This window comes from Pholcus phalangioides, unplaced genomic scaffold (assembly GCF_987345545.1).
Source record: "Pholcus phalangioides strain wild (caught in Gottingen) unplaced genomic scaffold, Ppha-v1.0 ptg000003l_1, whole genome shotgun sequence".
Lineage (NCBI taxonomy): Eukaryota > Metazoa > Arthropoda > Arachnida > Araneae > Pholcidae > Pholcus > Pholcus phalangioides.
The window spans coordinates 40,893,038-40,918,130 of NW_028301596.1; the positions used below are offsets into that span (position 1 = coordinate 40,893,038).

At 37.4% G+C, this 25,093-nt stretch overlaps 1 protein-coding gene across 7 annotated transcripts in view; it reads right to left on the minus strand.

Annotated features, from left to right (window-relative positions):
• Positions 1–1,366: 1,366 nt before the first annotated feature.
• The window catches only part of LOC149088610 (uncharacterized), a 28,265-nt gene continuing 4,538 nt past the window's right edge, over positions 1,367–25,093 (minus strand). The window contains exons 2-11 of one of the 7 annotated variants that reach the window (XM_089248264.1): positions 22,546–22,566; positions 17,223–17,243; positions 13,889–13,909; positions 10,826–10,846; positions 9,887–9,907; positions 8,040–8,060; positions 6,987–7,007; positions 6,598–6,774; positions 5,264–5,326; positions 1,367–3,465 (exon numbers count right to left, since the gene is read on the minus strand). In XM_089248264.1, the coding sequence (XP_089104390.1) occupies positions 1,499–3,465; positions 5,264–5,326; positions 6,598–6,774; positions 6,987–7,007; positions 8,040–8,060; positions 9,887–9,907; positions 10,826–10,846; positions 13,889–13,909; positions 17,223–17,243; positions 22,546–22,566 (2,354 nt within the window). In that variant the 3' untranslated portion in view covers positions 1,367–1,498. The remainder of the gene's footprint in view (positions 3,466–5,263; positions 5,327–6,597; positions 6,775–6,986; positions 7,008–8,039; positions 8,061–9,886; positions 9,908–10,825; positions 10,847–13,888; positions 13,910–17,222; positions 17,244–22,545; positions 22,567–25,093) is intronic. The other 6 variants (XM_089248265.1, XM_089248266.1, XM_089248267.1 and 3 more) reach the window with 6 other exon arrangements.

The window sequence follows — 25,093 nt, forward strand, 5'->3', positions numbered from 1 at the left end:
ATGGCACAATAATCAATTGTGAAAAAAAAGTTTTGGGAGTTTGAGGTTAGGTTTTATTTCAACAGAGAATTGTTTTATAATTTTCATAAATTTTTTCTATTAAATGACCACTTTTAGTGAAAGTTTAATTTTACCTTCATTCAAAAAAAAAATTCAAATCGGGCCCCCAATTTCTTTCTTAACCCAATGCACTCATTTGAGTACAGCCTAATAAGAAAACGTATGTGTTGCAAGCCTTTTTCGGAAAAAGAATATTCGTTGGCACAAATGGGTAAACCTGCGTACCAAATAGAACAGGTGTGCACTACGTCCACCCCGCGAAAAGTGTTCCAGGAAACAGAATCAGTAGATCATATGATCTACGAATTCATGAAGAAAAAAAATTTCTTCGTGGAAAATAAGGGATTATAAACGCCAATAATCGGAGAAAAACTATCAAAAGTAAGTAAAGTTGCCAGTTATAGCCAAAAAAAAAATAATAAAAATTGTGGAAGGGAAGTAAAAAAGCTAAGTATACCTCCAAAATGATCAAAGGTGAGTCAAGTTGCCAAATATCGTTAAAATTGCTGGAACGTCACCAATGGCAGGAAATAGAAATCTACGGCAATTCACAGTTGATCAAAATGTAATTCACGAAAAAAAATAAAAATATATATATCTGAGTAAAATTAATTATGATAATCAATGTGATAATTATCATCACAAATTTTAACGCAACCTTGATTTCACTAAAAAAATATGAATTCGATAAGATTCATTGAAAATCGAAAAAACGGGACATTTTATAGAATAGTTGGAAACGGCCAAAATTACGGAATGCTTCGTAAAATGCGGGTCACGTGGTCACTGTTTATTCCCGTTTCTGGAGCGGCAGAAATGCCACATATCCAGCCGGCAGACTGGAAAAGTGTGCACCCCTGAAATAGAATGTTGTGCAAAAATCTAATTGTCATTTGTAACTACAGTTGAATCCCGTTTTAACGAATACCGTTATAGCGAAAATCTCGTTTTAACGAACACTTTTTTATTCCCCCAAATAAGTTTACATAGGAATAATGCTAGGTAACCTAGAATTCCTTTATAACGAAATTTCGTTTTAACGAAGTGATTCCTCCGGTCTCTTGGCGTTCGTTATAACGGGATTCGACTGTAGTGTGAAAAATTTATTAAAATGCCACCTAGTGCTGTGAAAAAATGCTCAACTATTTCATTTTTTATACTCTACTCGCGTCTCATTATGACGCGATCCAAATCCCATAATAAAATGCCGCAAGAAACTACGCAACGCCCTTAAACTCAAATTATCTCAATGAGAAATTATTATTATACAGAAAGAAAATTGAAAAAGAGTAGACAAGAGAAAAAAAAAAAAGAATATCTAATTTAATATAATCATAGGTAACATTTTGTGCCTCAGTTTTGTTTGAAATTTCCCCAAATCTCGAAAGTATTTGGCTCATTTCCGGATACAGTTGTTACTATTGAGTCGCAAACACTTTCATGGCAAAGGACTTGGCATCCATGGATAATTGGAACTCACGAATGGAGTCTGATACGGAGGTGGATTGAATGTGCTTCCAGTGGTGTCATAAAACGGGCTCGTATCAACGCAATCTGTCGATTCCGTGCTGTAATCATCAGTTCCCCATGTAGCCGTACTTCCTCCACCGAACATATCAGGCTGGAAAAACTGTGTGCTGACTGGAGTTCCGCCACCGTTCTGGCCGGCATTTGCTCCTGCGTTATTGAACATAGTAGACTGTGCCGTGCTTCCACTGGTTGAACCAGTTTGATAATTTCCGAAAACTTCAGTTCCTCCCGTGAATGCTGATTTAGGCATTTTCCCGCCAGTTGCTGTCTGTTCGGTGGTGCCGTCGAAAGTGAAGAATTTGCTCCAGTCTACGTTCATCGTGGTATCCGGTGAAAGGGAACTTACGGGAGTGCTCTGTGCCGTGACATCTGTTTGGGAATTCGACGTTGAGGTTTGAGTTACTGCGGAGTTTTGAGTTGAATCCGTACCTGCAGGTGCATTGCTGCTGCTGCTGCCTGTAGTGTTATCAGGAGCAGGAGTGGAATCGGAATTGGAAGTTGAGTCGGCGCTGGCTGATGCATCAGCTTCTGCTTGAGGTGATGAAGTTCCACCGACACTAGGTGTCGTAGCATCAGTTGCTCCACTAGTTTTTTGACTTGGCTGAGTACTAGCTGCTGGAGTTCCCGTGGCTCCATCGGTGTTTTGATTTGATTGAGTACTAGCTGCTGGAGTTTCTGTCGGTCCACCAGTGCTTTGCTTTGGTTGAGTACTTGCCGATGGGCTTCCTGTAGAAGCAGAGTTTGAATCTGTACTTGGTGCAGCTGTCGAGGTTGCTGCCATTTGCGTCGTACCAGAAGATGATGATTGGCTGTCGGCAGAAGTATCACCATTCTCAGGAGTAGTCGGGTTTGCAGTGGTAGGCATGGTATTTGTTGAATCTGCAGCTCTCGCCACAGCAGATGCGCTTGCTGACGGCCCATTGCTGGATGCTGATGAAGGTACTGCTTGAGGATTCGGAGTTCCGGTGCTACCTGAGTTAGCAGTTGCTGAAGCATCACCTGTAGAAGCCGTTCCACCAGGAGCAGAAGTTGTGACAGGATTTTTTGTGGGTGGTGTTGAATCAGAAGGCGTGCTTTGTGCATCAGTTGGAGAATTCGTAGAGGTTGCGGAACTGTCAGTATTGTTTTTCGAATCGGCAGAATTTTCGTCATTCCCTGCACTTGTTGTTTTCTGCGTATCACCCGGTGAACCCATTGGACTTGCTGTAGTAACACCAGTCGTGAGAGGTGAGGCAGGTGTAGTTGTTGCGGCTTTGTTGTCATTCACTGTTGAAGATGAACCGGACGCCGCAGCAGGACCCGTTGCAGCAGAAGTCGTAGCAGTCACAGCTGAGCTGGAAGACGTTTGATCTGCACCAGAGGTACCCACAGAGGCATCTTCGGCAGCAGAAGTTGTTGAAGTTTCAGAACCGTCAGTACTTGATGCAACATTGGCCGTAGTTGAGGAGTCGGAATCAGCAGCTTTTGCCATTTTGCTATCATACTGGGCTGAAGTCGAATCGTTCGGTTCAGTGTCACTCTGTGTATCATTATCCCATGAACTTGTTGTACCTTCATCTGAGAAACTCGTAGAAGTTGATTCGGCGGTTTGAAAATAGTCGTTCCCAGCATCAATATCGGAGACAGAAGGATAATCCGCATTAGTCGTGTACGATGGGAACTGGTCGCCATATACAGGCGGTGGTGGTGGTGGAGGAGGGAGGAAGAAAGGATTCGGATTATAGGGAGCTGGACCAGGGAAACCAAACTGATTTTGCGGCGGTGGTGGTGGTGGAGGAGGATATGGTCCGTAGGGGTTTGGGTTGTAATTCGGAAAACCTGGATAACCTGGATTCTGGTTGAAATTGTTGTATCCTTGTGCCGGTGGCCACTGATCTAGAAACAGAAAAAAAGCAATGAAAAAAAAAAATAAAAAAACAAAGAGGAAAGTATCTACAAATTTATACATTTGTGTCTGTGACTTTTGTTTCAGATTCACACAACGGCATTTTCCTCAACATGCGTAAAAAGAACTCGGACACGTGCGTATGAACGCATTATTAGAGGACCTCAAAGATATACGAAATGATTGCTGTATCAAATTATATATGTTGATAATTATAATAGTATTGTCAAAATTAGTCATAACCTCATCTTAGAAATGGTATCTCAAAAGATATTCAGAAGCTGATCGCCTCAGTCATCTTCAATAAGCATTGATGGTGTTAGTAAAAATGTTCCGCGACGCAGTTATGTCAGAATTCAAGAAATGTACTGCAGTAAAATAAGAAATGACAGCAACTATGTATCCAATCAATGTTGGTGGCTCTTTTACGTTGAAATATAACGCATTAATAAATGAATATGTAATGTTATACAGAATGATTTTGAGTACTTGGCATGATGACTTTGTAGCTGAAATGAAGTTTTAAATAAGATAGGCTATTCACATTAAACTATATTTAAATTACAGCTTTACAGCTTGGCAGCCCAGAATTCATCAACTGTATTTCTTGGTATAATGCCGCATTCGCAAAAAAAAAAAAAAAAAAAAAAAAAAATCATTATAAACTAAATTTTTCAATTCGATAGCTTTTAACGGGAAAAGTCTCAACTCTCTTGTCTGTTCAATGTTCCCTTGTATTCTATATAAAGAAATTTCTTTGAAATACACTAGCTAAAAGCTCAGAAATATTTCTGAGTACTTCAAATTTGGAACAAGAATTATGACAGATGTTGCAGTAATGTGAATGTCTCCAAAATTATGTTCCGAAAAATGTACGGCCGGAGGCAAAACAAAATTTTAAAAAAAAACCCATAAAAATACTGTACTGATTTCTTGAGTGTTTCCAACAAAATTCTTTTGCCTATCGATTATTTAATTTTGTGTCCAGAATTTTCTGAAGAGTTATTGTTAAATATAAGTATTTGCTATCATACACGATAATAAAAACATTCTCTACTTGATATTTTATCAACTGCAAAACATTTCAAAAACAAAAATATGGACAAAGGACACAACAGTCAAACTTTTCCTTCTTTCGATCCGATCACAACTAAGGGCTATCGCCATGGACAATTTACTACCTATTGAGTTGGGCCGGACGTGTGTGTATGTGTAATTAACAGTGTGAGTTCGTATCTAGTATTGTGGGATGATTTAAATTTGTTGTTTGTAGCCGTTTGTAGGCTTGTTACTCTCTTTTAGCAACAAACAACAGTCAAACTGCCCAATGAGGTGGCAGGAAAACCGAAAAAAACAACAACAAGCTAAAAAGTAGTTTGACAGCAACACATGTACTAAAATCAAACTACATGATAAAGACCATTTATGCGAAACTTTTTTTTAAAGATCTAATTGCACAATGAATTGTTTCAACTAATAAAGTTAAATTATTTCATTACTTCATTCCCAATTTTCCCTGCTTAGCGTACCCCCTACGCTGCTTAGTAGTGTTGTGTACTGTTAAAAATACGTAGAAAGCTTGCATAATGTTAATGCCTTGCTGGATTGTTTTCCGTATATCTCTGAAATGACCCGTCACATATTCTCAGTACGTATTCGTGCACCGCAGCTTGGGGAACACTGGATTAATTTTCTGAATGTCCACGATGTGCCCAAATTAACAAAACAAAAAAAAAACAATGAAAAAGAATGTGACAATTTAAATTTACGGAAACATATATAACTCACTGTAACTCGGATTATATCCCATATTTGGTGGTGGACCAGGCCAAGCAGGAGGATTATATGGTGCTGAAATTTAGAAGAGAAAAAATAGTTTTTACTTCGAATGATTTGCATAAGACTTTTTATTACTAGAATATATTGCGAAGGTATTAACAGCTGACTGATGCGAAGATAAATCCAGGAAAAAAATTGAACTGCCTCTTCTGGGTATTGAACCCAAGTCCTCTAACATGTCGGGTGAGCGCACCAGACTACAAAGACAACACAAATTATCGTTCTTTAGAGCTTGTGTGCGTGAATGTACGCGATCGCAATTGCTGATACTAGCAAAGCTGTATTAAGAAGTTTTTAATACGCTTTGAGGACTAGTAAAATAGTTAATAGTACGACCTTCGTACTAATGACGTCATCTAAGGATAAGTCGCCATCTAGTGGCAGTGTCGGCAATTAGGAACTTTTTTCCTGACGAGGAACGGGTTCTAAGGAGACGTCTCCAAAACGTTTAAAAAAATACTACTGATTCTACTCATTTAAATATGCACAAAAATACAAAAAAAAAAAAAAAATCCAGTGGAATTATTATGGATCGATCACGAAAAAGTGAATATTAATATTTTGAACGCCAATAAAGATTGTAAATAAATTTGAAAACCGGCACCCCTACAGTATATCCGAGTAATGTCATTTAAACAACACGTGATCAAGTTTCAGCACGAAGAAAGAGAGAAAAAAAGACAAATAACTTCTAGAGCACAGAAGCTGGAGGAAAGAAAGTGGGTAAAAAAAAGTTTTTCATACATATCACCAAGAAGTGCGAGAGGCGATGAGTAGCCTATTATTTTTAATAATTTTTTGCAGCTTTAATAATTGGATTCCACCGGTAACTTTTTTGTTTTTACGTGTTTCTGGGTGAGATAAATGTACTTAAAATTTTCCATGATGTTCTGACGACGAAACCTTGGGACTTTTTCTTTGTTAGGTAGATCCGACTGTTCATGTGCAGTTCCGTTCACCACACACGAGCTCCAAGGAAAAAGATTCCGATGTCTTTGTAGAGTAGTGGTCTTGCTCGCTCACCCTGCAAGTGAGAGGACGTGGGTTAGCATCGCCGCAGCAACAGTTGAATTTTCTTTCCTGAGTTCATCTTCGTGTTAGCCAGTTGGTGATACGTTCGTACTAATAGCGGCGAGGGATGCCATCTACGGAGAACTAACTCAATGATATTTCTTATGAAATGCTTTCTACGTTTTCGAAAGCAAAATAAATAAAACAAATGTGAATAGACATTATACACACATATTTCAGTATCAAAGTGAAGAAGAAAGAAATCAAATTACGTGGCGGGCACTGAGATTGAGGAATGCATATCCCGAAGTTGTTTCTGGAGTAACCGGCATTGCAGAAACACCTCATATCTGCGCACATCATCTTTATACAACGGAATTCATGCTGCGGACAAGCGCAAGACTCATCCTCGCGTCCGCAAGCTGTGATCATCTCGTTGACACCACATTCTGTAAAATATTATAGGGGAGAGAAAATGTTACTTCAAATTATAGATGCGAGAAATATCAATATTGGAATAAAAAAAAATTCAATGCAACTAAAATCCATATAAATTCAATAAAAAGGTAGGAAAAAAAAAATGATTATTAATGTTTCGAGTCTACTTAAGTGTTTGGGTTTTTGTGTAAACCCACTTAGGAGTCAGAAAAACGAGAACTACCTGGTCTTAGAACTGGTACACCTATGAACGAAAAATCATTATTTTTGAAAAAATTAAAAAGAAAGAAATGGAATAGTATTATAATGCAGTAGTGTCCGCTTATAACGAATTTTCCCCCCTCACGCCCCTTAAGTCCACTTCTCACTATGACTGGGTCCCGACACAGGGTGAGATAATTAAAAGGTAAAAGATGAAGAAAGTTTTTGTTGGACACATAAACCGCAATCGGCGTTACTTTTTCCTTTACTTTTGCGGAAATTTCAAAGGAAGACGCTTGGTAGGGGAGAAAACCTCCCGTTTCGTTATTATTCTATGGCCTTCGTATTGAAAGCAGTGCCGTCTTATCGCATGAGCCCACCCGGGCACGGCCCGTGAGCCTCAAGAGAAGAGGGGTCCTCACAAAAATGAGATCAGGTTGAAAATTTCTAGAATTTAATAGGTAGGGCCTTAGAAAAACCACTTGGTCCGGGGGCCCATGATGCTCTTAAGACGGCCCTCATTGAAATCCATAAATTATTGCTTCCCCGAAGCCCAAGGAGGATGACTGGACCTCGGGGAAGCAATAATTTATGAGAAGGGGCCTTAAGATTTCACCCTATGCTTCCGGTCACCTGTATATATAAAGAATACGTAAATAATTTCTCTAAATCGTGCTCATAAAGAATTATTCATTAGGGATTTAATCAAAAATCACTGTCGATTTACGATTGAGTTCTTTCTTATTGCAGTATAGTCACCCCGCTTAAACAGATATCAACGGTTTTAACACCTAATGCCCGATTAAAGCGGGTATTCGATTATGTGAGGAACAATTCAATTGTTGTTTCACACTGTTAGTACAGTTTGTAAAATGTCTTAATAATATTTGAAATGTCTTAAGCATCAAATTGTCAGGGACGTCATTTCAACTTTTTCCGGGGGGGGGGGGGTGGCGGCAAAGAACATGTACATGCACTCAATGTATGTATGTATGTATATATATATATATATATATATATAGAACAATGTACAAAATGAACATTATGAAAGTTAAAATTTTTTGTCGAAACTCACCAATACCACCGCCATAGGCAGCTGTAATGTGCAGTGTAGTATAAGTATAGTAATATGCAGATAAAAAACTGATATTTTAATAATATATATTTGCATATATATACCATTTTTAGTGTATTTTCAAAAGCAGCCCCAAATAACGGGCTTGAAAATTGTCCCATGGCTTCCATTTGTGTAACCATCCCCTTCGAAGCAGAAAGATCTTCCCAGTTTTTAAAAATCTTTGGCGATTTTCTATTTTTTTTGTCCAATCTTGGCAACGGCGCTGTTCATAAACGCATTTTCGATACTTTTTCAGCACGAAACCATTGCAATACAGCAACGTCATGTTCTGATCAAGCTTCAACCAATCTTTTTGCAATTTTAATCAGAATTTTTCTTTATGTTTGACACCTGAGTTTTGAGATACTCTGTACTCTGGCGATTTTAGTTTGAGTTCCTTTTTTTTGCGTTTTTTATTGCTTCTAAAACTTTCAACTTGTCGCACAAACATGTTGCTCAAATACTTTTTTTAGTGTTAATATTTTCTAAAATTCCAAGTCATTGCAAGAAACCATGGCTTTTGCGAAGATTGTTCTTAGATTTTTTTTTTACTTTCATCGAAACAAGTTAGTACTTCTACTGGCGCAAAAAAATATTCATTCATTCATTGGCTCAACAAAGAACAAAAATAAGATGAAATACTTTAATGCATCTAACTCAGCTTAGACACTTTGTGTCGCCAAGTCTAAATTTTAATAAGTCTTAACTGGCAAAATATTTGCCACAGTTTAAAATGTTTTATCCCATAAAAATATAATTCACATAAAGGTTAATTTTTGTACACTTTTCTCGTGTGAATGGTAATAAGATCGATCAAAAAGGAAAAAGGTCTTTAAAATTCTGTGGTGTTTGGTCAAAACACGATATCTCCAAAAAATGGCTTTTTGATCCAAAACTAAGTCTCGCTAATTATAACTAGTTAGAAGTGAGATAAATGCGCAAATGCGTGCGCACGGCTATAAAACATGCTGATGTATGATATTTTGATTGGTATTTGTGTATGCTTTATTTTTAATTTTTAAATGGCAATGAAAATGCTTATATCTCAAAAATTTGATTTTGGAGTTATCATGTTCTGACCAAACACCACAGAACTATTCTATCAAGCGGGTAACTTTAACAGAAATTTTGGTTCCAGAGGATTTTATCCGTTTAAACAAGGTACCCGTTTATCCATTACTCGATTAAACCGGGCCGACTGTATCTAAGGATCTCATTATCTGCAGGTACTGTCTTTTGATAATTGATGCTTAGTTTGTTTAACTAATCAAGGCTTAGCAACGTAATACTTATGAATTCGAATTGGATCTATTCTTCAAACACTCGTGAAGGTAATCGTTACAGGAGAGAATAATTGAGTGCACTATTGGTGTTCGTTCAGTGCAGAGTTATATATACGGCTCTTGGAACATTCCAGAAACTGACAACATATTATAAGTAGCTTTGGTTTTGTTTAATAGGTTATAAGTCTTGGGAGTACTTTCAAGTAATTGTAGAACCTCCATATTTTCATGGCTATTATTTTTTCCGAATCGCAAGTTCGTGACACATTTTTAAAGTTTAATATGTATATTTATATAAACCAGATTATAACCAGTAGTACAACCAGATGATATAGAAGTGCGATTTGTAATGAAAAATTAATGGCGAAGAAAAAAATTAACGTAATTAAAATACATGTGACTTTAATGAAATATATGAAAAATAAATAATTAATGCTTTGAGTCTACTTAGGTGTTAAGATTTTCATGTAAACCCAAGTGTGACACACACACTTAGGTTTTCGAAAAATCAACGGGAACTACCTGGTTCTACTTCTTCTGCACCTGTAAAGCAAAAAATAATTATTTTTGAAAGAAAAGAATCGCTGCACTATATAATAGAGTATCGCCCGCTTATTACGAATAGCAACGGACCCCCTTGATTTAATAATATTCAGTATGCATATAAAAAGGGGGAAAAATAAACTTTTCACTCATTCAAGTCCACAGAAACTCTGAAATCTCTCCAGAAACCCTCCAGGGCAAGGAAATCGCCAATTCTGAGCCCGATCATTTCTTTTCCTCACAATGATGATATTGGGACGAGCAGGGGAATTTTTTTTCCCTGAATATTGGAATTCCCTGAAATGGATTACTTACTGACGTCACAAACAGACTGCGGAGGCCTTCTGTCTCTAGGAGGTGCTGATCTAGCGCACCCGTTAACATCTATTTGAGGAATCTCCGGAACATATTTTGGAAACCAATGACGTAGGAAAGAATCCATAAGTATTTTTACGCCCGAAAGACTCGGTGTGAGGGGGGAAAAACTTCTTCAAAGGGTTACTTTTTTCTTGCGATAAAATTCATAATTTTTCTTTCATTATAAATTACAAAAGTGGCTGGTATTCGATAACAATTATTCGGAAGTTAATCTTAATGTTAATTCAATGGGATACATTCTGTTTCAAGGAAATGTGGCCGTCGTTCGGAGGTAACGGTTATGCGAGGTCTTACTGTACATACTAACAAATTATAACACATATTACAATCAATCCCTTGATTTATAAAAGTGCGATTTTCTCTAAAATATTCATCATGGCGAAAAAAGAATGAAACATGATTAAAATACACGTGACTTTAATGAAATATATGGAAAATAAATTATGTATTAATGTTTTTAGTCTACTTAAGTGTTAAGGTTTTCATGTAAACCCAAGTGTGGCACACACTTAGGCTCTACAGAAAACCAACGACATCTACCTGGTTCTAGTTCTTCAGCACCTATAAATGAAAAATCATTATTTTTAATAAAATTAAAAAAAAAAATCAAATAAAATCACTGACATTACAGCAGTGTCCGGTTATTACGAATGTTTACTTCATTCTTCTTGAACTTCGCTATAATATTTTGAATGCTTACAAGGAATACGAAACTAATTGGATCATGCCGATAATGGATTTTCAATCGGCTTTTAATCAAAAATAATTTTAGACTCACGACTGAATCTTTTCTTACAGCATAAGGGGTGTCCTGTAAGTCCGAGTTCAGCATTTATCCCATCAACCGTTCGTCGTAAAGAGTATAGAGAGTATAGAAAATGCTCAAAATATGTTGAGAAATCACCCTGTACCAGTTTGGAGAGTGGAAATACCGTTTGTCCGTTGGTGAGATAGAAGCCGAATTAGGAATTACAGGACACAGTGTATATCGGTAGATACTGTGATACAATAGATACCTTTGATTTTGCTCAACTAGTTATAATTTATAAGTTTTGTTTGTGTTTTCTAGTAATTTTAGGACTATCAGACGTCCTCATTTTTGATGCCATCTAAAGCAGTGGTTCTCAGCCGGGGGCTATATGGCCCCTCTAGTGGTACTGGGATACTTCAAAGGGCCCACGGAAGAAAACTTATAAAGGGACCATGACAAGTGGTTTGGAGGGCTGCAGAGAGCCGAGAAGACAAATTAAGGTGTGAAGAAATAAATATTTTATATTCATGACTATACACTTACAGAATCCAACAAAACCGCCCAAAAACCAGGCCCGTCTTAGTGCATGGACCCACCCGGGCCTCACCGCCTACATTTTGCAGCAGGTTCCCTAGGAGTTCCCAAGTTTTTCGCGGGTCCCCGGCTAGATTTTTCACAGACTCCTTCTCTATATTAAATTTATAGTGTGAAAAATAAAAAATGATGAAAACCCTATCAGGCCCCGGGCTGCAGCTCTGTCAGTCCCACTCTTGTGAGATGTCATGCCTGGGGGTCTCATGTTCATAAGTGGCCCCACCTTTTGATATTTTGTATAGTACAATAAATTTTGAAAATAAGTAGGAAATATGTAGGCTGTTTATTTCCGGCTAAGTATGAGGCTACCATAGCATCACTGCATCACTTTGCCTAGGGGGCCCATGATGTTGAGACGGTCCTGAATAGAACTCGGATTAGCGGGGGGCTCAATAAATTCTAGGCCGGTGGTCTGGAGGCCAATCTTATTTGCGAAATCTTCATTCAGTATAAATTTACTGAAAAAAATCAATTCAATACGTACATAGGCGTACGCAGAATTTTCTCGAGCGGGGTGGTTCAGATTTTTTTTTTCTTCTGAGGGTGGGGGGGGGGGGCTTACTATTTTTCCTGAAAAATAACACTAATCTTGGCTCAAGGGGGGGGGGGTTAGAACCTCAAATCCAACCCCCTTTGCGTACGCCAATGAATACGTATAAGGAATCTTGCTTCTAGAGGAGGGTCGAAGGCTCTGGTAAGACAGGGGAGCCACGAGGAAAAAAATATGCTTCAAAGGGGGTAGAACAATAAATTGTTTATTCATTCTATAGTTCACGGAACGCCTGGAATCTCTCCAGGAACCCCAAGGGGTTTGTGCACCCCCGGGTGAGAATCTCTGGTCTATAACAAAAAAACAACAACATTCATCTTGAGAAAATCATTGTTCCTTTAGCGACATCAAATGCTGTACTGTGCGCTGGAGGGAGTTAACCCTGGTCCGTCTCAAGACCTCTACGGCAAAAATATTCTGGGGTCCCCTATACTACAAATTTGGATACTTTTCAAAATTACGGCGCTGCATGTCAGTATTATGGTCTCGTTATGCACACTGGTCCCCCCTCCCCCACCTATGCTGTGTCACGGTAGGCCTGTGTATTGAGATGATCCTGGGATTACCTCTGCCTTCTTTCATTCAGAACTTCTTCTTTTTTTTAAATCGAGCACAACTCAGGTTAATCAGAACTAGAAGAAATTGGCGTGATGATTCTCGATGTTTGATTGTATATGCTCGGTTAGAAAACTTCCCGCCCAAAAACAATTTCGTGTGCGGTTTTGCTTCCGCATAATAGTGTCATCTATTGCGAGCATACGTAAGCGAAGTTGCCAAGGGCGCGTGTCCTCATTTCTGAGTTTCCGGAATTGGTTACGTTAAGTTATTGTGGATTCTTCTTTTCACGTGATTGTTATTTTCTAAATCGCAATTTACAAGAAAACTTTTCTCACAGAGAAATAATATGAAGGTTGGTGAATATAGTCCACGATTTAAAGAATAAATACAAGGTGGGAAAAAAGTCCGTAGAGAAAATTTAAAAATTCATATTAACTCAAAAAAATAAGCGAAATAAAAATTTTTGCAGGGTTAGTATCGATAGGTCACGGGAATTTTTTGACCGGAAATAACTCAAAAAGAGCCGATAGGTGGCACTGACGTTCACAAGTCAAAGAAAAGATACGCAAATGACGAACAGAATGCCTGTAAATTCTTTATTACAGCAGTATGTGTTGCACATGATCAGCAACACAGGGGGATAGATAACACTTTGCAGGCGAGTCATAAATTCAGCGACTCGGTTTACAACGGTGTACTGCTTGTGGATTAGGAGCGCAAGTTCTCATAACCGTCTCATTTGCATATTTCCACCGAAGTCGCTCGTACCATTGCCACCCATCGCCGGTTTTTTGAGTTTTGTTTCTTGTCTTGAAGAATTTCCTTCACCTAGAACAGTTTTTTATTTCAGTTATTTTTCCGGTTTTTAATGTTTCTTGCCCACCCTGTGTATACAGACCAATAATGACACATAATATAATCAATCCCTTAAGATATAAAAGTGCGATTTACTCTAAAATATTTATCATGGTGAAAAAAGAATTCAACATGTACATTATATTCAACGACATACACGTGTGCATGTGACTTAAATGAAATATATGGGAAATAAATTATGTATTAATGTTTTTAGTCTACTTAAGTGTTAAGGTTTTCATGTAAACCCAAGTGTGACACACACTTAGGCTTTAGAAAAACCAACGGGAACTACCTGGTTCTATTTCTTCAGCACCTATAAAGGAAAAAATCATTACTTTTGAAAAAAAAATCAAATAAAACTATTGATAATACGTAGTCCCCGTTTATTACGATTGCCCCCCCCCCCTGCCCCTATAGAACTTCGCTATGTTATTTCAATTGCTTACAAAGAATACGGAAATAATTGCTCTGAATCATGCCAACAACGAATTTTCAATCGGGTTTCAGTGAAAAATAAATTTGGATTCATGATTGAGTTTTTGTTCTCGTATAAAAATTGGCTCAAAGCATGTTGAGAAATCACCCTGTACCAGTTTTGAGAGTGGAAATACAGTGTGTGTCACAAGATAGAAAATATACATTCTTTAAATTCTCCCCTGGTTCTCTAGCTTCCACTCAGAAAGTTGTTTCCCAATCTCTTCTGAGCCTATAAAAAAACAATATTGCAAAGGTCCTTATGCCATTATTTTTCTCAAAAGTTGTCCGATTTTCGAATTCAAATATCTTAGTGAATATTGCAGTTAACTTTTTTTTAGAAGAGACAGGGTAACAAGTAGCATATAAAAATGCTGATTTTTTTTATTTATTTTGTGAAACATTGCATTTTCTATTTTAACTCTCGAAACTGGTACAGAGTAATTTCTGAACACTGTTTGAGCATTTTCTAAATGGGAACTATACCTCTACAACAAATGGTCTATGAGGTAGGGGCCGAATTAGGAGTTGCAGGACACCCTGTATATCTAAAGGCGCGTGTACATTAGCATGCGGATCATGCAACGAAAGCCTTCGCAATCGGTTGTTCAGTAATTTGTACGGTGTTGTGAACGAATCTTGAGCTGTTTTAACTGGACCCAGCAGGAATCGGTTTGATCAACGAACACAAAGGAAACGGATTAGAATCGCTGCAGGGATGGGGGGGATGGGGGGTGGTCGTACTTTGCAAGATCAGAGCACTAATGCATAAACGCCTTAAGAATTTTCGAGTAATTGTGGAGTTATAGGATTCCCCCCAATTTCGATGATACGTCCTCATCTGAAGCGCCTTTATATAATTTTGAAATATAATACGAAATATTATAGTTTGGGAATTTGAAATTTACATTTGAGTATATATATATATTACTTGGAGCATAAATTTTAAATTATATTGAAATGTAATTTAAATATAATTTGAAAAATCACTTTCGATTTTTTTTTCCTTTTCAGGGGGAAAAGAAATCGCACCATGAAACAAAAACCACGCTCAACTGATGACACCATGCTCAGCATTTGTGTTCGTTATTTCTTGCTTTTTCCGCGCATAATTTTCTTCGACCATTCGACTTGGAAATTCGCAGAAAAGAAAAATCCCAGTAGCCTCCAAGCAGGACAAATGCTATTTCAACCACGGTCCGGTGTGCTCCATTATACTGGTATAAAGGACACAGTCAAAAAACAGCGCTAGTACAGTGGCTTTTAACCCTTTGGGTCCGACGGACTCATCATGCCAATAAAATGAATAACAACGGACTCCTTGATCGAATAATATTTAGCGTGTAATAATGAAAAACAGTGAATTGTTTACTCATTCAAGTTCACGTACTCCTTGAAATCACTCCAGGAAGACCAAGGGGTTTTGTGGACCCCTTACGCGAGAACCTCTGCTCTGGAAGGAAAAAACAACATCCATTTTGAGAATATAATTGTTCTCTTCGCAACAGCTGGAGGGAGTTACCCTGGTCTGTCTCAAGACCACCACGGCCACAATAATATTCTGGGTCCCTTACTATCTGGATGGAAATACCAATCTACCAATTTGGCTACTTTTCAAAATCAAAGTACTTGATCTTATTATCATGGAATGTCGCTATGAACCCGAGGTTCCTTCATAAGTTCTGCCCTGTTAAGCCAATGTGTTCAGATGACCCGGGAATAACCGCATCCTTCTTCCATTCAAAACTAAAACAATGTGTAGAGTAATTTTCAATGTCCGATTGCACAACAAAACACTATGTGTTAAAAATCTCCCTCCTCCCAATAAATATTAAATATTGTGTATACAGCTCTTTTTTTAGTTGGGAAATAATTTTTTTTCTTTGTTGGCATAGTAACACCATCTGTGTTTCGAGCATATGTAAGTGATGCTTTCAGAGGTGCGCGCGCACGCGTCTTCATTTCTGAACACTTCGGAATCTGGTAACTCTAAGTCATTATAAAATCTTATTTTAATGATTTTATTTTTAAAAATCGCAATTTACAAGCAGAGAATCTCATTACAGAAAAATAACTTGGGGGGTGGGGGCGAAATGACACATTTTAAAAACTGACATAAACCAACTAATTATAAACTAACATATGTATGTATGGTGACCCATATAAGTATTATAACCAACCAATTGACACATAAAAGTGCGAATCGCATTAAAATGTGAATCGAATCGGCTTCCAAAAGTAAAGCACACAAAGGCTTATATAACGAAACGTCACCACTTTAACCGTGCCCTCTGGGTTTGACGGTTAGTGTAACACAAACACGCGGCACTCGAGCACACAGTTCCTTCATGTGGAACCTTCGGCGCACAGTACTGGCAGATATTGTCTTACCAAGTGAGGCTGCATCCATGGATGTAACAATTGTAAGGGTCGCTCGTCGATTACGCTTGGTTATTATAGGAATATGCTGATCATTGCAGGGGGGGGGGGGTGGAAACCCTTTGTCGAACGCAGGGATGGCTCGTGGAAAATATCTACCTGTGCGGAACCTATTTTTGGCGAATCTTGCCCACGATTATTGGTCGACAAAGCTTCTTTTTCCCCCTCCTCTTCTAGAGCGGTGCGCCGTGCACCCTCACGGCCAAAGAGACGCTCTTGGTTAACCGGGCACCGGTATGAGTATTGATTTGTTTGAAACTGTTTCCATAATCGGCATATATTGCTATAGTAGCCAAGCGGAATCGGCGAGCAACCTCTAGAACTATTACAACCATGGTTGCAGCGTCACTTGGTAAGACAATATGTATCCGTGCCATCGACCGAAGGCTGGATTTCCCCGAGTAGCACTTGTCTGTGTTCCACTAACTGTCCCATTCAGAAGAACACGATCAAAGTGGTGACGCTATGTTATATGAAACATCGTGTGCTTGACTTTTGGAAGCCAGTGTACTTTTTTCATGGCAATCCCTTCCCCCTTCCAAAAAAAAAAAAAAAAAAAAAAAAAATGAACGTAATTGAAATAAATATGACTTTAATATGAAAGATATGAAAAATAAATTATTAATGTTCAGATTCTACTTAGGTGTTAAGGTTTTCATGTAAACCCCAAGTGCAATACACACTTGGGCTTTAGAGAAACCAACGGGAACTACCTGGTTCTAGTTCTTCTCCACCTGTGAATGAAAAATCACTATTTTTTTAAAATAAAAAAAAAATATATATATATATAAAATCGCACTATAATACACTATTCTCCGCTTATGACAAATGTTTTCCCCATGCTCCTAGGATTTCACTATATTATTTCGATCGCTTATAACGGATACGTGTAACTAATTTCTCTGAATCACGCTCATAACGGATTTTTCTCAATCGGTTTCAATCAAATATCTTTGTGGACTTATGTGTGAGTATTTATTACAATATAAATATATGTAATATCTAGGAAACTACGAATCTTCAGGGTTTACAGACAATTCACAGCTAAAAAAATTCCCCGACCAACAATTCATTGACGGAAAATTCACCGACAACAGTTCGATACGAGTCAGTGAGTCAGTAAGTGAGCGAGGAATGACCGAGTGAGTGAATCAGAAAATTATACAGTAGTTAGTGCGTGAGTGGCTGGCAAAGTGGTTAGTGTTGTTGAGTGAGCAAAGTGGTTAGTGTTGTTGAGTGAGCAAACTAGTGAGTGACAGAGTGAGCGACCTAGTGAGTTAATGATATAATAAGTGACCTAGTGAGTGAATGGCAAAGTGCGTGAGTTAGGGAGTAAGTGAGTGACCGGCCTACTGAGAGAGTGGTCGAGTGAGACATTGTGAGTGATCTATGAAGTGAGTGACTTAGGGAGTAAGTGATATAATGAGCAACCTAGTGAGTGATAGAATGAGCTACCTATAGTGATAGACAGAGTGAGCGACCAAGCTCTAGTGACAGGCCGGTTTAGCTCATTCATTCTCTTGCTCATGAGATCATTTGTTCACTTGCTCACGAGATCATTTGTTCACGAATCAATTACACGGCGGTAAATTGCTGTTGACGAATTTTCCGGACACGAATCTCTGGACATCTTACTACAATGGATGCATTTAATACTTAACCTAATTCAGAACAGAGAATTTAATTTATTTTGTCGTTTCCCAGCCCAGTGAGTCTGTCTGAGGTGTTATGAAGAAGAGAGACACAAGTTTGTACATGTACGTGTAAAGCATGATTGCGTGTTGGTGTAAACAAAAGTCCAGTCTAAAGTACAAATGCAGTACGCGCACCAAAAGGTCACAATAGGGGGGAAAAATTAAAATATTCAATATTTAAAAAAAATTGTTGGTAGACAAAAACCATATAACATATACAATGCATGCAATGAGTACAATATACCAATGGCAGTAGATAAAGTGGGATATAATAGGATGACTTTTACCGAATTAATAAAAATAGAAATGCACAATATAAATATATATATATTTTAAAATCTATCCCCTTTTTTTTCTAATTCATTTTTTTTAAAGTTTCTTTTTTTCATATTCCTTTTTTTATGGAAAACATTTATAACAAAAATGGAATGCATAATTATCTTTATCAGTAGAGTGTTCGCTCAGTGTGCACTTCTCTTTTTTGCCTATGGTATATTGTTCTCTGTAATGGGTCGTAACCCACAATCTCAATGAGATGGTATTCAGGGTTCTGAAGTTTGTCATAGTGGGTTGTAGATAGCTCCTTGATGAAGTCCAGTATAAGGGGGTATGGGTATGTATACCCAGGTCTTTCCTGATGCCAGCTCCCCGTATAAATTTATGTGCCCTCAATAGAGACCTTAGGATCTTGTTTTGCTGAGATTGTAGTTTTTGCATGTTGCTATGACTTGCGTAAGCCCAGACCGGGGCTGCATATGTCATAATTGGTCGAAGTATAGATTTGTATAGTATGGCTTTATTCTTTAAAGAGAGACGAACGAGCTTGAGGAAATGCCATTTTGGAGAGCATGCCTAGGGCATGGGTGGCCTTGTTCCTGACATAGTCAATCTGCGGACTAAAAGTCACTGGCCGGTCCAGAATTAGGTATTTTACTTTTCTCACTGGTTCCGCGGCCGCTCCACTGATATAGAACCCAGGAACGTTTCCTGGGTTCGTTTTTCTCGTGAACCAAATAAATTGGCACGTGCTGTGGTTCAGCTCAATGGTGTTGATGCTACACCAATCCTCAATGGCCTCGACGATTTCTTAAAGATTCTCACGACATTTATTAGATTTCCTATGATTAGTGAGTATGATGGCATCGTCAGCAAAAAAGTGCTATGATTCCTACCAGAGGTGCAGGAATGTCATTAATATAAAGTAAGAAGAGCTGAGGGCCTGAACAGGATCCTTGCGGAACTGAGACTCTCGCTGGGTGCACGTTTGATAATGTTTTTTCCATTTTTGCCTCTGAAAGTTCTTCCTGAAAGTTAGCTGTGGAAGAATAATATAAAATTCTCCGGGAAGCCCACGTCGATAAGTTTGACCAGTAGTGTATCATCTTTATTCTTGTCGAACGCTTTACTTATGTCAAGACATGCTGCACACACGTAATCTTTGTATTTAAACGCGCCAATTATGAATTAAGTCACTGTGTGCAGTAGGGTTACACAGGAGTGCCCTAGGCGGAAGCCACGTTGCTCAGGTCGGATGATGTTATATTGATTGAGATAGTTATCAAGTTGTTTTATATATATATACACGCTCAAATAATTTAGATATGCTAGAGAGAAGGCTGATGGGTCTATAAATTTTTGCAATAAGAGGATCAGTATTCATTTTATGAATTGGTTTTATAATAGAAAGCTTTCAGATGCGCGCGAGGAAAATAGTTGATTCGGAGCATGCTGTTGGAGAGATTTGTGAGTCGAGATAATTGGTGGAAGAGTAAATTTTTAAATAGCATAATTGGAGATTTCGTCATGTCCTGATGTTTTCTTAGTTTTGAGTTTATTAATAAGTGTCTTAACCTCGTCCGAGACGGTTAGCTCTGCTGCAATAAACCCACAAGGAGCCAGTCTTGGCCTACTCAGGAAACCTTGGAAAACCTTAAAATTTCCTGCAATGTTTACGTTCTGATACTTGACGGCAACCTTAATTCATTGTAAAATTTTATTTGATAAAGTTAATTATTTCAATTGTATTTTAATATCAAAGGAAATAATTAAGTTGGGCACATTTTTTTATAACGTATTTAAAAAATCAATAAAAGCAATCAACCAATTGATAAATGAGGGAGTAGTTAGCACTAAAATGTCTTCATGGAATATCATTTTTTTAAAATAAAAAAGTTCAAATTCCACTAACAGATGGCGCTCTCTCACTCATAATACACTACAAATGGGATAAACACAGTGCTCTTTCTATTGTAAATTTTCTTAAGCTATTCATTTTGCATGAAAATATAAGAACTTGTTTTCTCTGAAATGCACGGACTTTTTGGGGTGGACTTATACACGGGTTTTTAATTTATTGTGGTTTCGGTGGTCTTGAAGTGGGAGGGGGGTTGGCTTATACACGAGTATATACGGTAGTTGAAATTTTCTAGAATTTATCTGATAAGGCCTCAGAAAAACCTCTTGGGGAGGGGAGACTTATGATGCTTTTAAGACGGCCCTGTCCACTATGGCTTTAATGCACAACTGCATCTAATTGGCAGACCGATGAGGGACGGGGGGGGGGATTTGCTGTTAAAGTCTCATCTACGGCACATCGATATATGAGTTAAGGTTCAAGTATTAGTATTTTATAGTGCACATCGCAATTTCAATTGGTTGTGATTGATTTTATCTATTTTTAAAATGTGTCATGGAATTTCCGCACTAACCCGGCATTTGTTTTTTTTCTTCTAATAACTGACTGATGAAATACCAGTAACGCATATAGACTTGGTGCTGTGGTGCTATCTAGGTGTTATCTATAGTTTGCAATAACTTTAGAATATCTCAGCCAGCGTGTTTTTGGATCTAGCGGAATTCTCAAAATGGTTTACGTGTTCTAAGTAACTTTCAACACAATATTCATGATGTAGGAATCACCCTGGAAATATTTCTTGGACGACTACTACTACTTAACCGTACATGCACCTCGTATGCATTCCTCTTCGGAATTTCTAACGAATCGGCACATGCCGGAATGTGTGGTCTCTCTCTCTCCCTCTCCTAACGTATCTATGTTGTGCAGTTGCGCTTGTTTCGTGTTCATCACTGAAAATTTTCAATAACATTCAATTTCTGTTTGTAGCAAACACTTTCAATGATATGTATACAGCACGGATATTGATTGCTATTTCTCGTGGAACCCCCCTAGCAATGTTTCGTGAAAACCATGGAACCCCGGATGAGAGAGAAATACATTAAATGTTAGACACTACTGCGAAAATTGAAGGTATAGAGTTTTCGTAATTTTTTATTTACGTGTGACCCACAAATGTGAATTTAATTGACAAATACTGATCTATTTTTTTATGGAATATTTAAACGCTGTCTTTTTTATTGTAAAAAAAAGTGTCGATTTTTCTACTCGCGTCTTTACGCGATCTATGTCTTTCAAGCAATTATTTTTTAGAATTATTTTTTGAACAAATTAACTTATTCTTACCCGAACCTCTGAGAAAATAAAAATAACACTGCAGATGATACGCAAGCGGTCTGTATAGCTCATTAGTAAATTATGATGTTTTATAAACTGTATTCCACTCATTATACTAGAAAAATACTTTTACGAAAATTATGTAAATAGTCCTTAGTTATCATTTTTCGCCTTTAAACATCCATTAACACATTTGCCTGTAAATCTCACTAAATTAACGATAGACTTGGCAAGTCTGGCGACAGCTCCGATTATTTGGCGATGTCATAGCGCCATGAGAAGAGTAAAAATCTCGCGAGAATTGTGGAGATTGTTCTAGGTTGGTTTGTTTTTACTCATATAGTAGCGCCACCAGGGCGGAACACTGTGAGATTTGTTACGTTTTCTTGAAGACGAGATGACTTATATGGGGGGGAGAAGTCACTCTGTTTAGCGGAGCTCGTCAAATCGCTGCTCGTAAATACGTGTAGCTGTTCTGTAAAACAAATCTTCGGACAATTTGTGTTGTCCTTGAAATTGATTCATGCTTTGCCATCTCGGATGCATGTGAGAGACATTATCCGGACCAATACGTTACTTCATATATTGAAAAAAAATGAAATACCGAAGAAAAGTTTGATGTTTTACAGTGTTCATTATCAATAATTTTGAAAAAAAAATGTGTGAAAGATTCCTAATGGTGTGATTTGAATATTGCAGTTAAATTCATGTATAATTAACATTTTAGCGTCTAATTATAAATGCTAAAACAATAAAAGGTACGTAAAAAAAATATTGATTTTTCAAGTCTACTTAGGTTATATGGTTTTCATGCTCATGCAAACCCAAGTGTATTATACACTTAGGAGTCAGAAAACCAGCATGAACTACCTGGTTCTGGTTCTTCGTCACCTATAAATGAAAAATCATGGTTTTCTGTAAAAATTTGAAAAAAAAATTCGAACTCTCCAATATTTCATATTAATTAGCAGTTTGCTGTAGAGAGATCATCATTCGTGTGAAATGGTAGACTATAACTTCAAACGTTTAACGCAATTCTTATGCGGTTTTTGATTGATATAAATACTTATAAAAATTGATCATCAAATCATAATATTTTTGTTATACTTTAATTCAAATGGCAAGTTAATTTCCATTAATACAGTGGAGGAAAAAAATCTTAAATAGTAAGTAAAAATGAAATTTTAACACAAATTAATTGGAATTTTTTTCAAGTATGATAAATGATAAGACATGGCAAATATGTTAACAAGGTAAGGGACGTGAGAAAATTGGAATGACTTCTCATGTTTTACTCAATTCAAATAACTACATTGGCAATTGAAAAATAACTTCCTAAAAATTATTATAGATTTTCTAATGATTTTTTTTTCAAATATCAATTTCTTAATCAAAATTCCCATCCTGTAATTTTTTTTGTTGGAAATTTCTAGCTTCGATTTTTTTTTTCAAATTGACATTTTTTACATCTCCTTAACCTTTTTTCCCTCCACTGTATGTAAATAAATATTGAATAATTCAAAAAATATTGTAATAGTATAATTACATGGTGATGATTACAATTAAAGTTCCCGTACTCTTAGTAGTTTTTCTTCAACAACTACTCATCCGAATACGGCCATATTTTTAGGATATTTTAATGATACCATTGGAGAGAAATTTATGCAATACCTCCACCAGAACGGGCGCTACATGTCTGAGTAGTTTCGGTTTACACAGCTCAGACCAATGTAGCTAACACTATCAGTATACTAAAACTATGTAGTGCCCGTTCTGGAGGACGTATTCCATTGAAACTTGTTATATACGCTATACGGTCTAAGGGAAATAGGAAAATTCGATTAAAAAAAACATCACTTTTTCACCTGGTGTGATCGAAAATTGAACTATTTTTAAATAAACTTTCATAAATCTTTCTCCCATGGTCTCATTATCCTAAACATTCCTCTGTATTCGGACGAGTAGTTTTTGAGAAAAACTGTTCACATGAATAAATCCAGGTTAGTGCGCATCTTCAGCTACATTATAACAACTTAATCATTTGTTCAAGCTGTTTTAAAAAAATGTAAAATAAAATTTATGTTTTTTTTTTTTGAACAGGGGCCATTCATGTATTACGTCAGCATTGATGGGGGGGGGAGGGGTTTCCGATTTGCTGACTTTTGATGACAAAGCGGATTGGGGGGGGTTTGGATAATGCTTACGTCATCAACCACCCTTAATGAACACATGAAATTTTTTTACTGGATCTTACTCGGTGCGCCAAAGACGAGAAAAACCTTCGATAGTCTGTAGGCACTTGAAGTAACATCCCCCCCCCCTATTGATAAGTGCCCTACTTTAGTGATCTTTAAATGTTTCGCGGATCTAAGTGATCTGGAAATGTGTCCGGGCTGCTTAAGTGCTCTGGAACTGCGCCACGCATCACTCAAGTGATCCGTAATTATATGCCGTGGATCACTTAAACAATCTGAAAATGTGCTGCGGTAACTTGATTGATGTAGAATCGCACTGGGAGCCACTTAAGTGCTTTAAAACTACGTCACATGTCACTGAAGGTATCTCTGAATAAATCACGGATCGCTTAAGTGTTCTGGAACTGTGTTCCGGGTCATTTCAGTGATCTGAAATTGTACCACGGGACACTTAAGCGATCTGTAAATGTGCCGCTTATTTCATTTTTACAAAATTAGGTTTGAGGACGGCAGCCGCATCAGATAATCCCCAGGGTCATATTTGATCCGCGGGCCAAGGGCCTTTATGCGATTTATCATTAAATGGATTAGAGGGTGGGTCGCAATGAATTTATTAAAGATAAATTTTGAGTTCATAGCCTTCAAATAACATTGAAATTAACAGAAATTGATTGTAATAACACGTAAAAGTATTTTCTTAAGAAATTTCAGTTTAAAAAAATACTTTTTTGCATAAAAAAAATAAAATTTTCATCATCGGGGGTTGGGGGCACGAGGCCCCCGTGTATGTCTCTGATGCCCACCAATATGTGGTAGGATTCAGAGGGGCAGAGCTGATGACGAAATTTTGCTGACAAGAGGGGAAGAGGTCAAAAATGGATAAAAATTTGCTTACGATACAAAATTACTTTGCACATGAACGGCGTCACAGTGTGTGGCGCACGCCTTTCCTCTTGATTAAGAAGCTGTTTAAAAATGTCGACTTTCACATAGTTCCTTTAATTATATTTTCACGGCAGCAAAACTACCACAGCCTTTTTTTGCTAATATTTTTCTTCGTGTTTTAATTTACGTTTCAGAATCAAGCATACAACCTCTATAGTTTTTTTTACTCTTCGTCAAAAACTCTCAACTATAACCTGATAATATGATAGTTCTTTATATGTATCTATTACCTTATACTAATATTTTTAAATTATAATCGGTTAATAATCACTCACGGC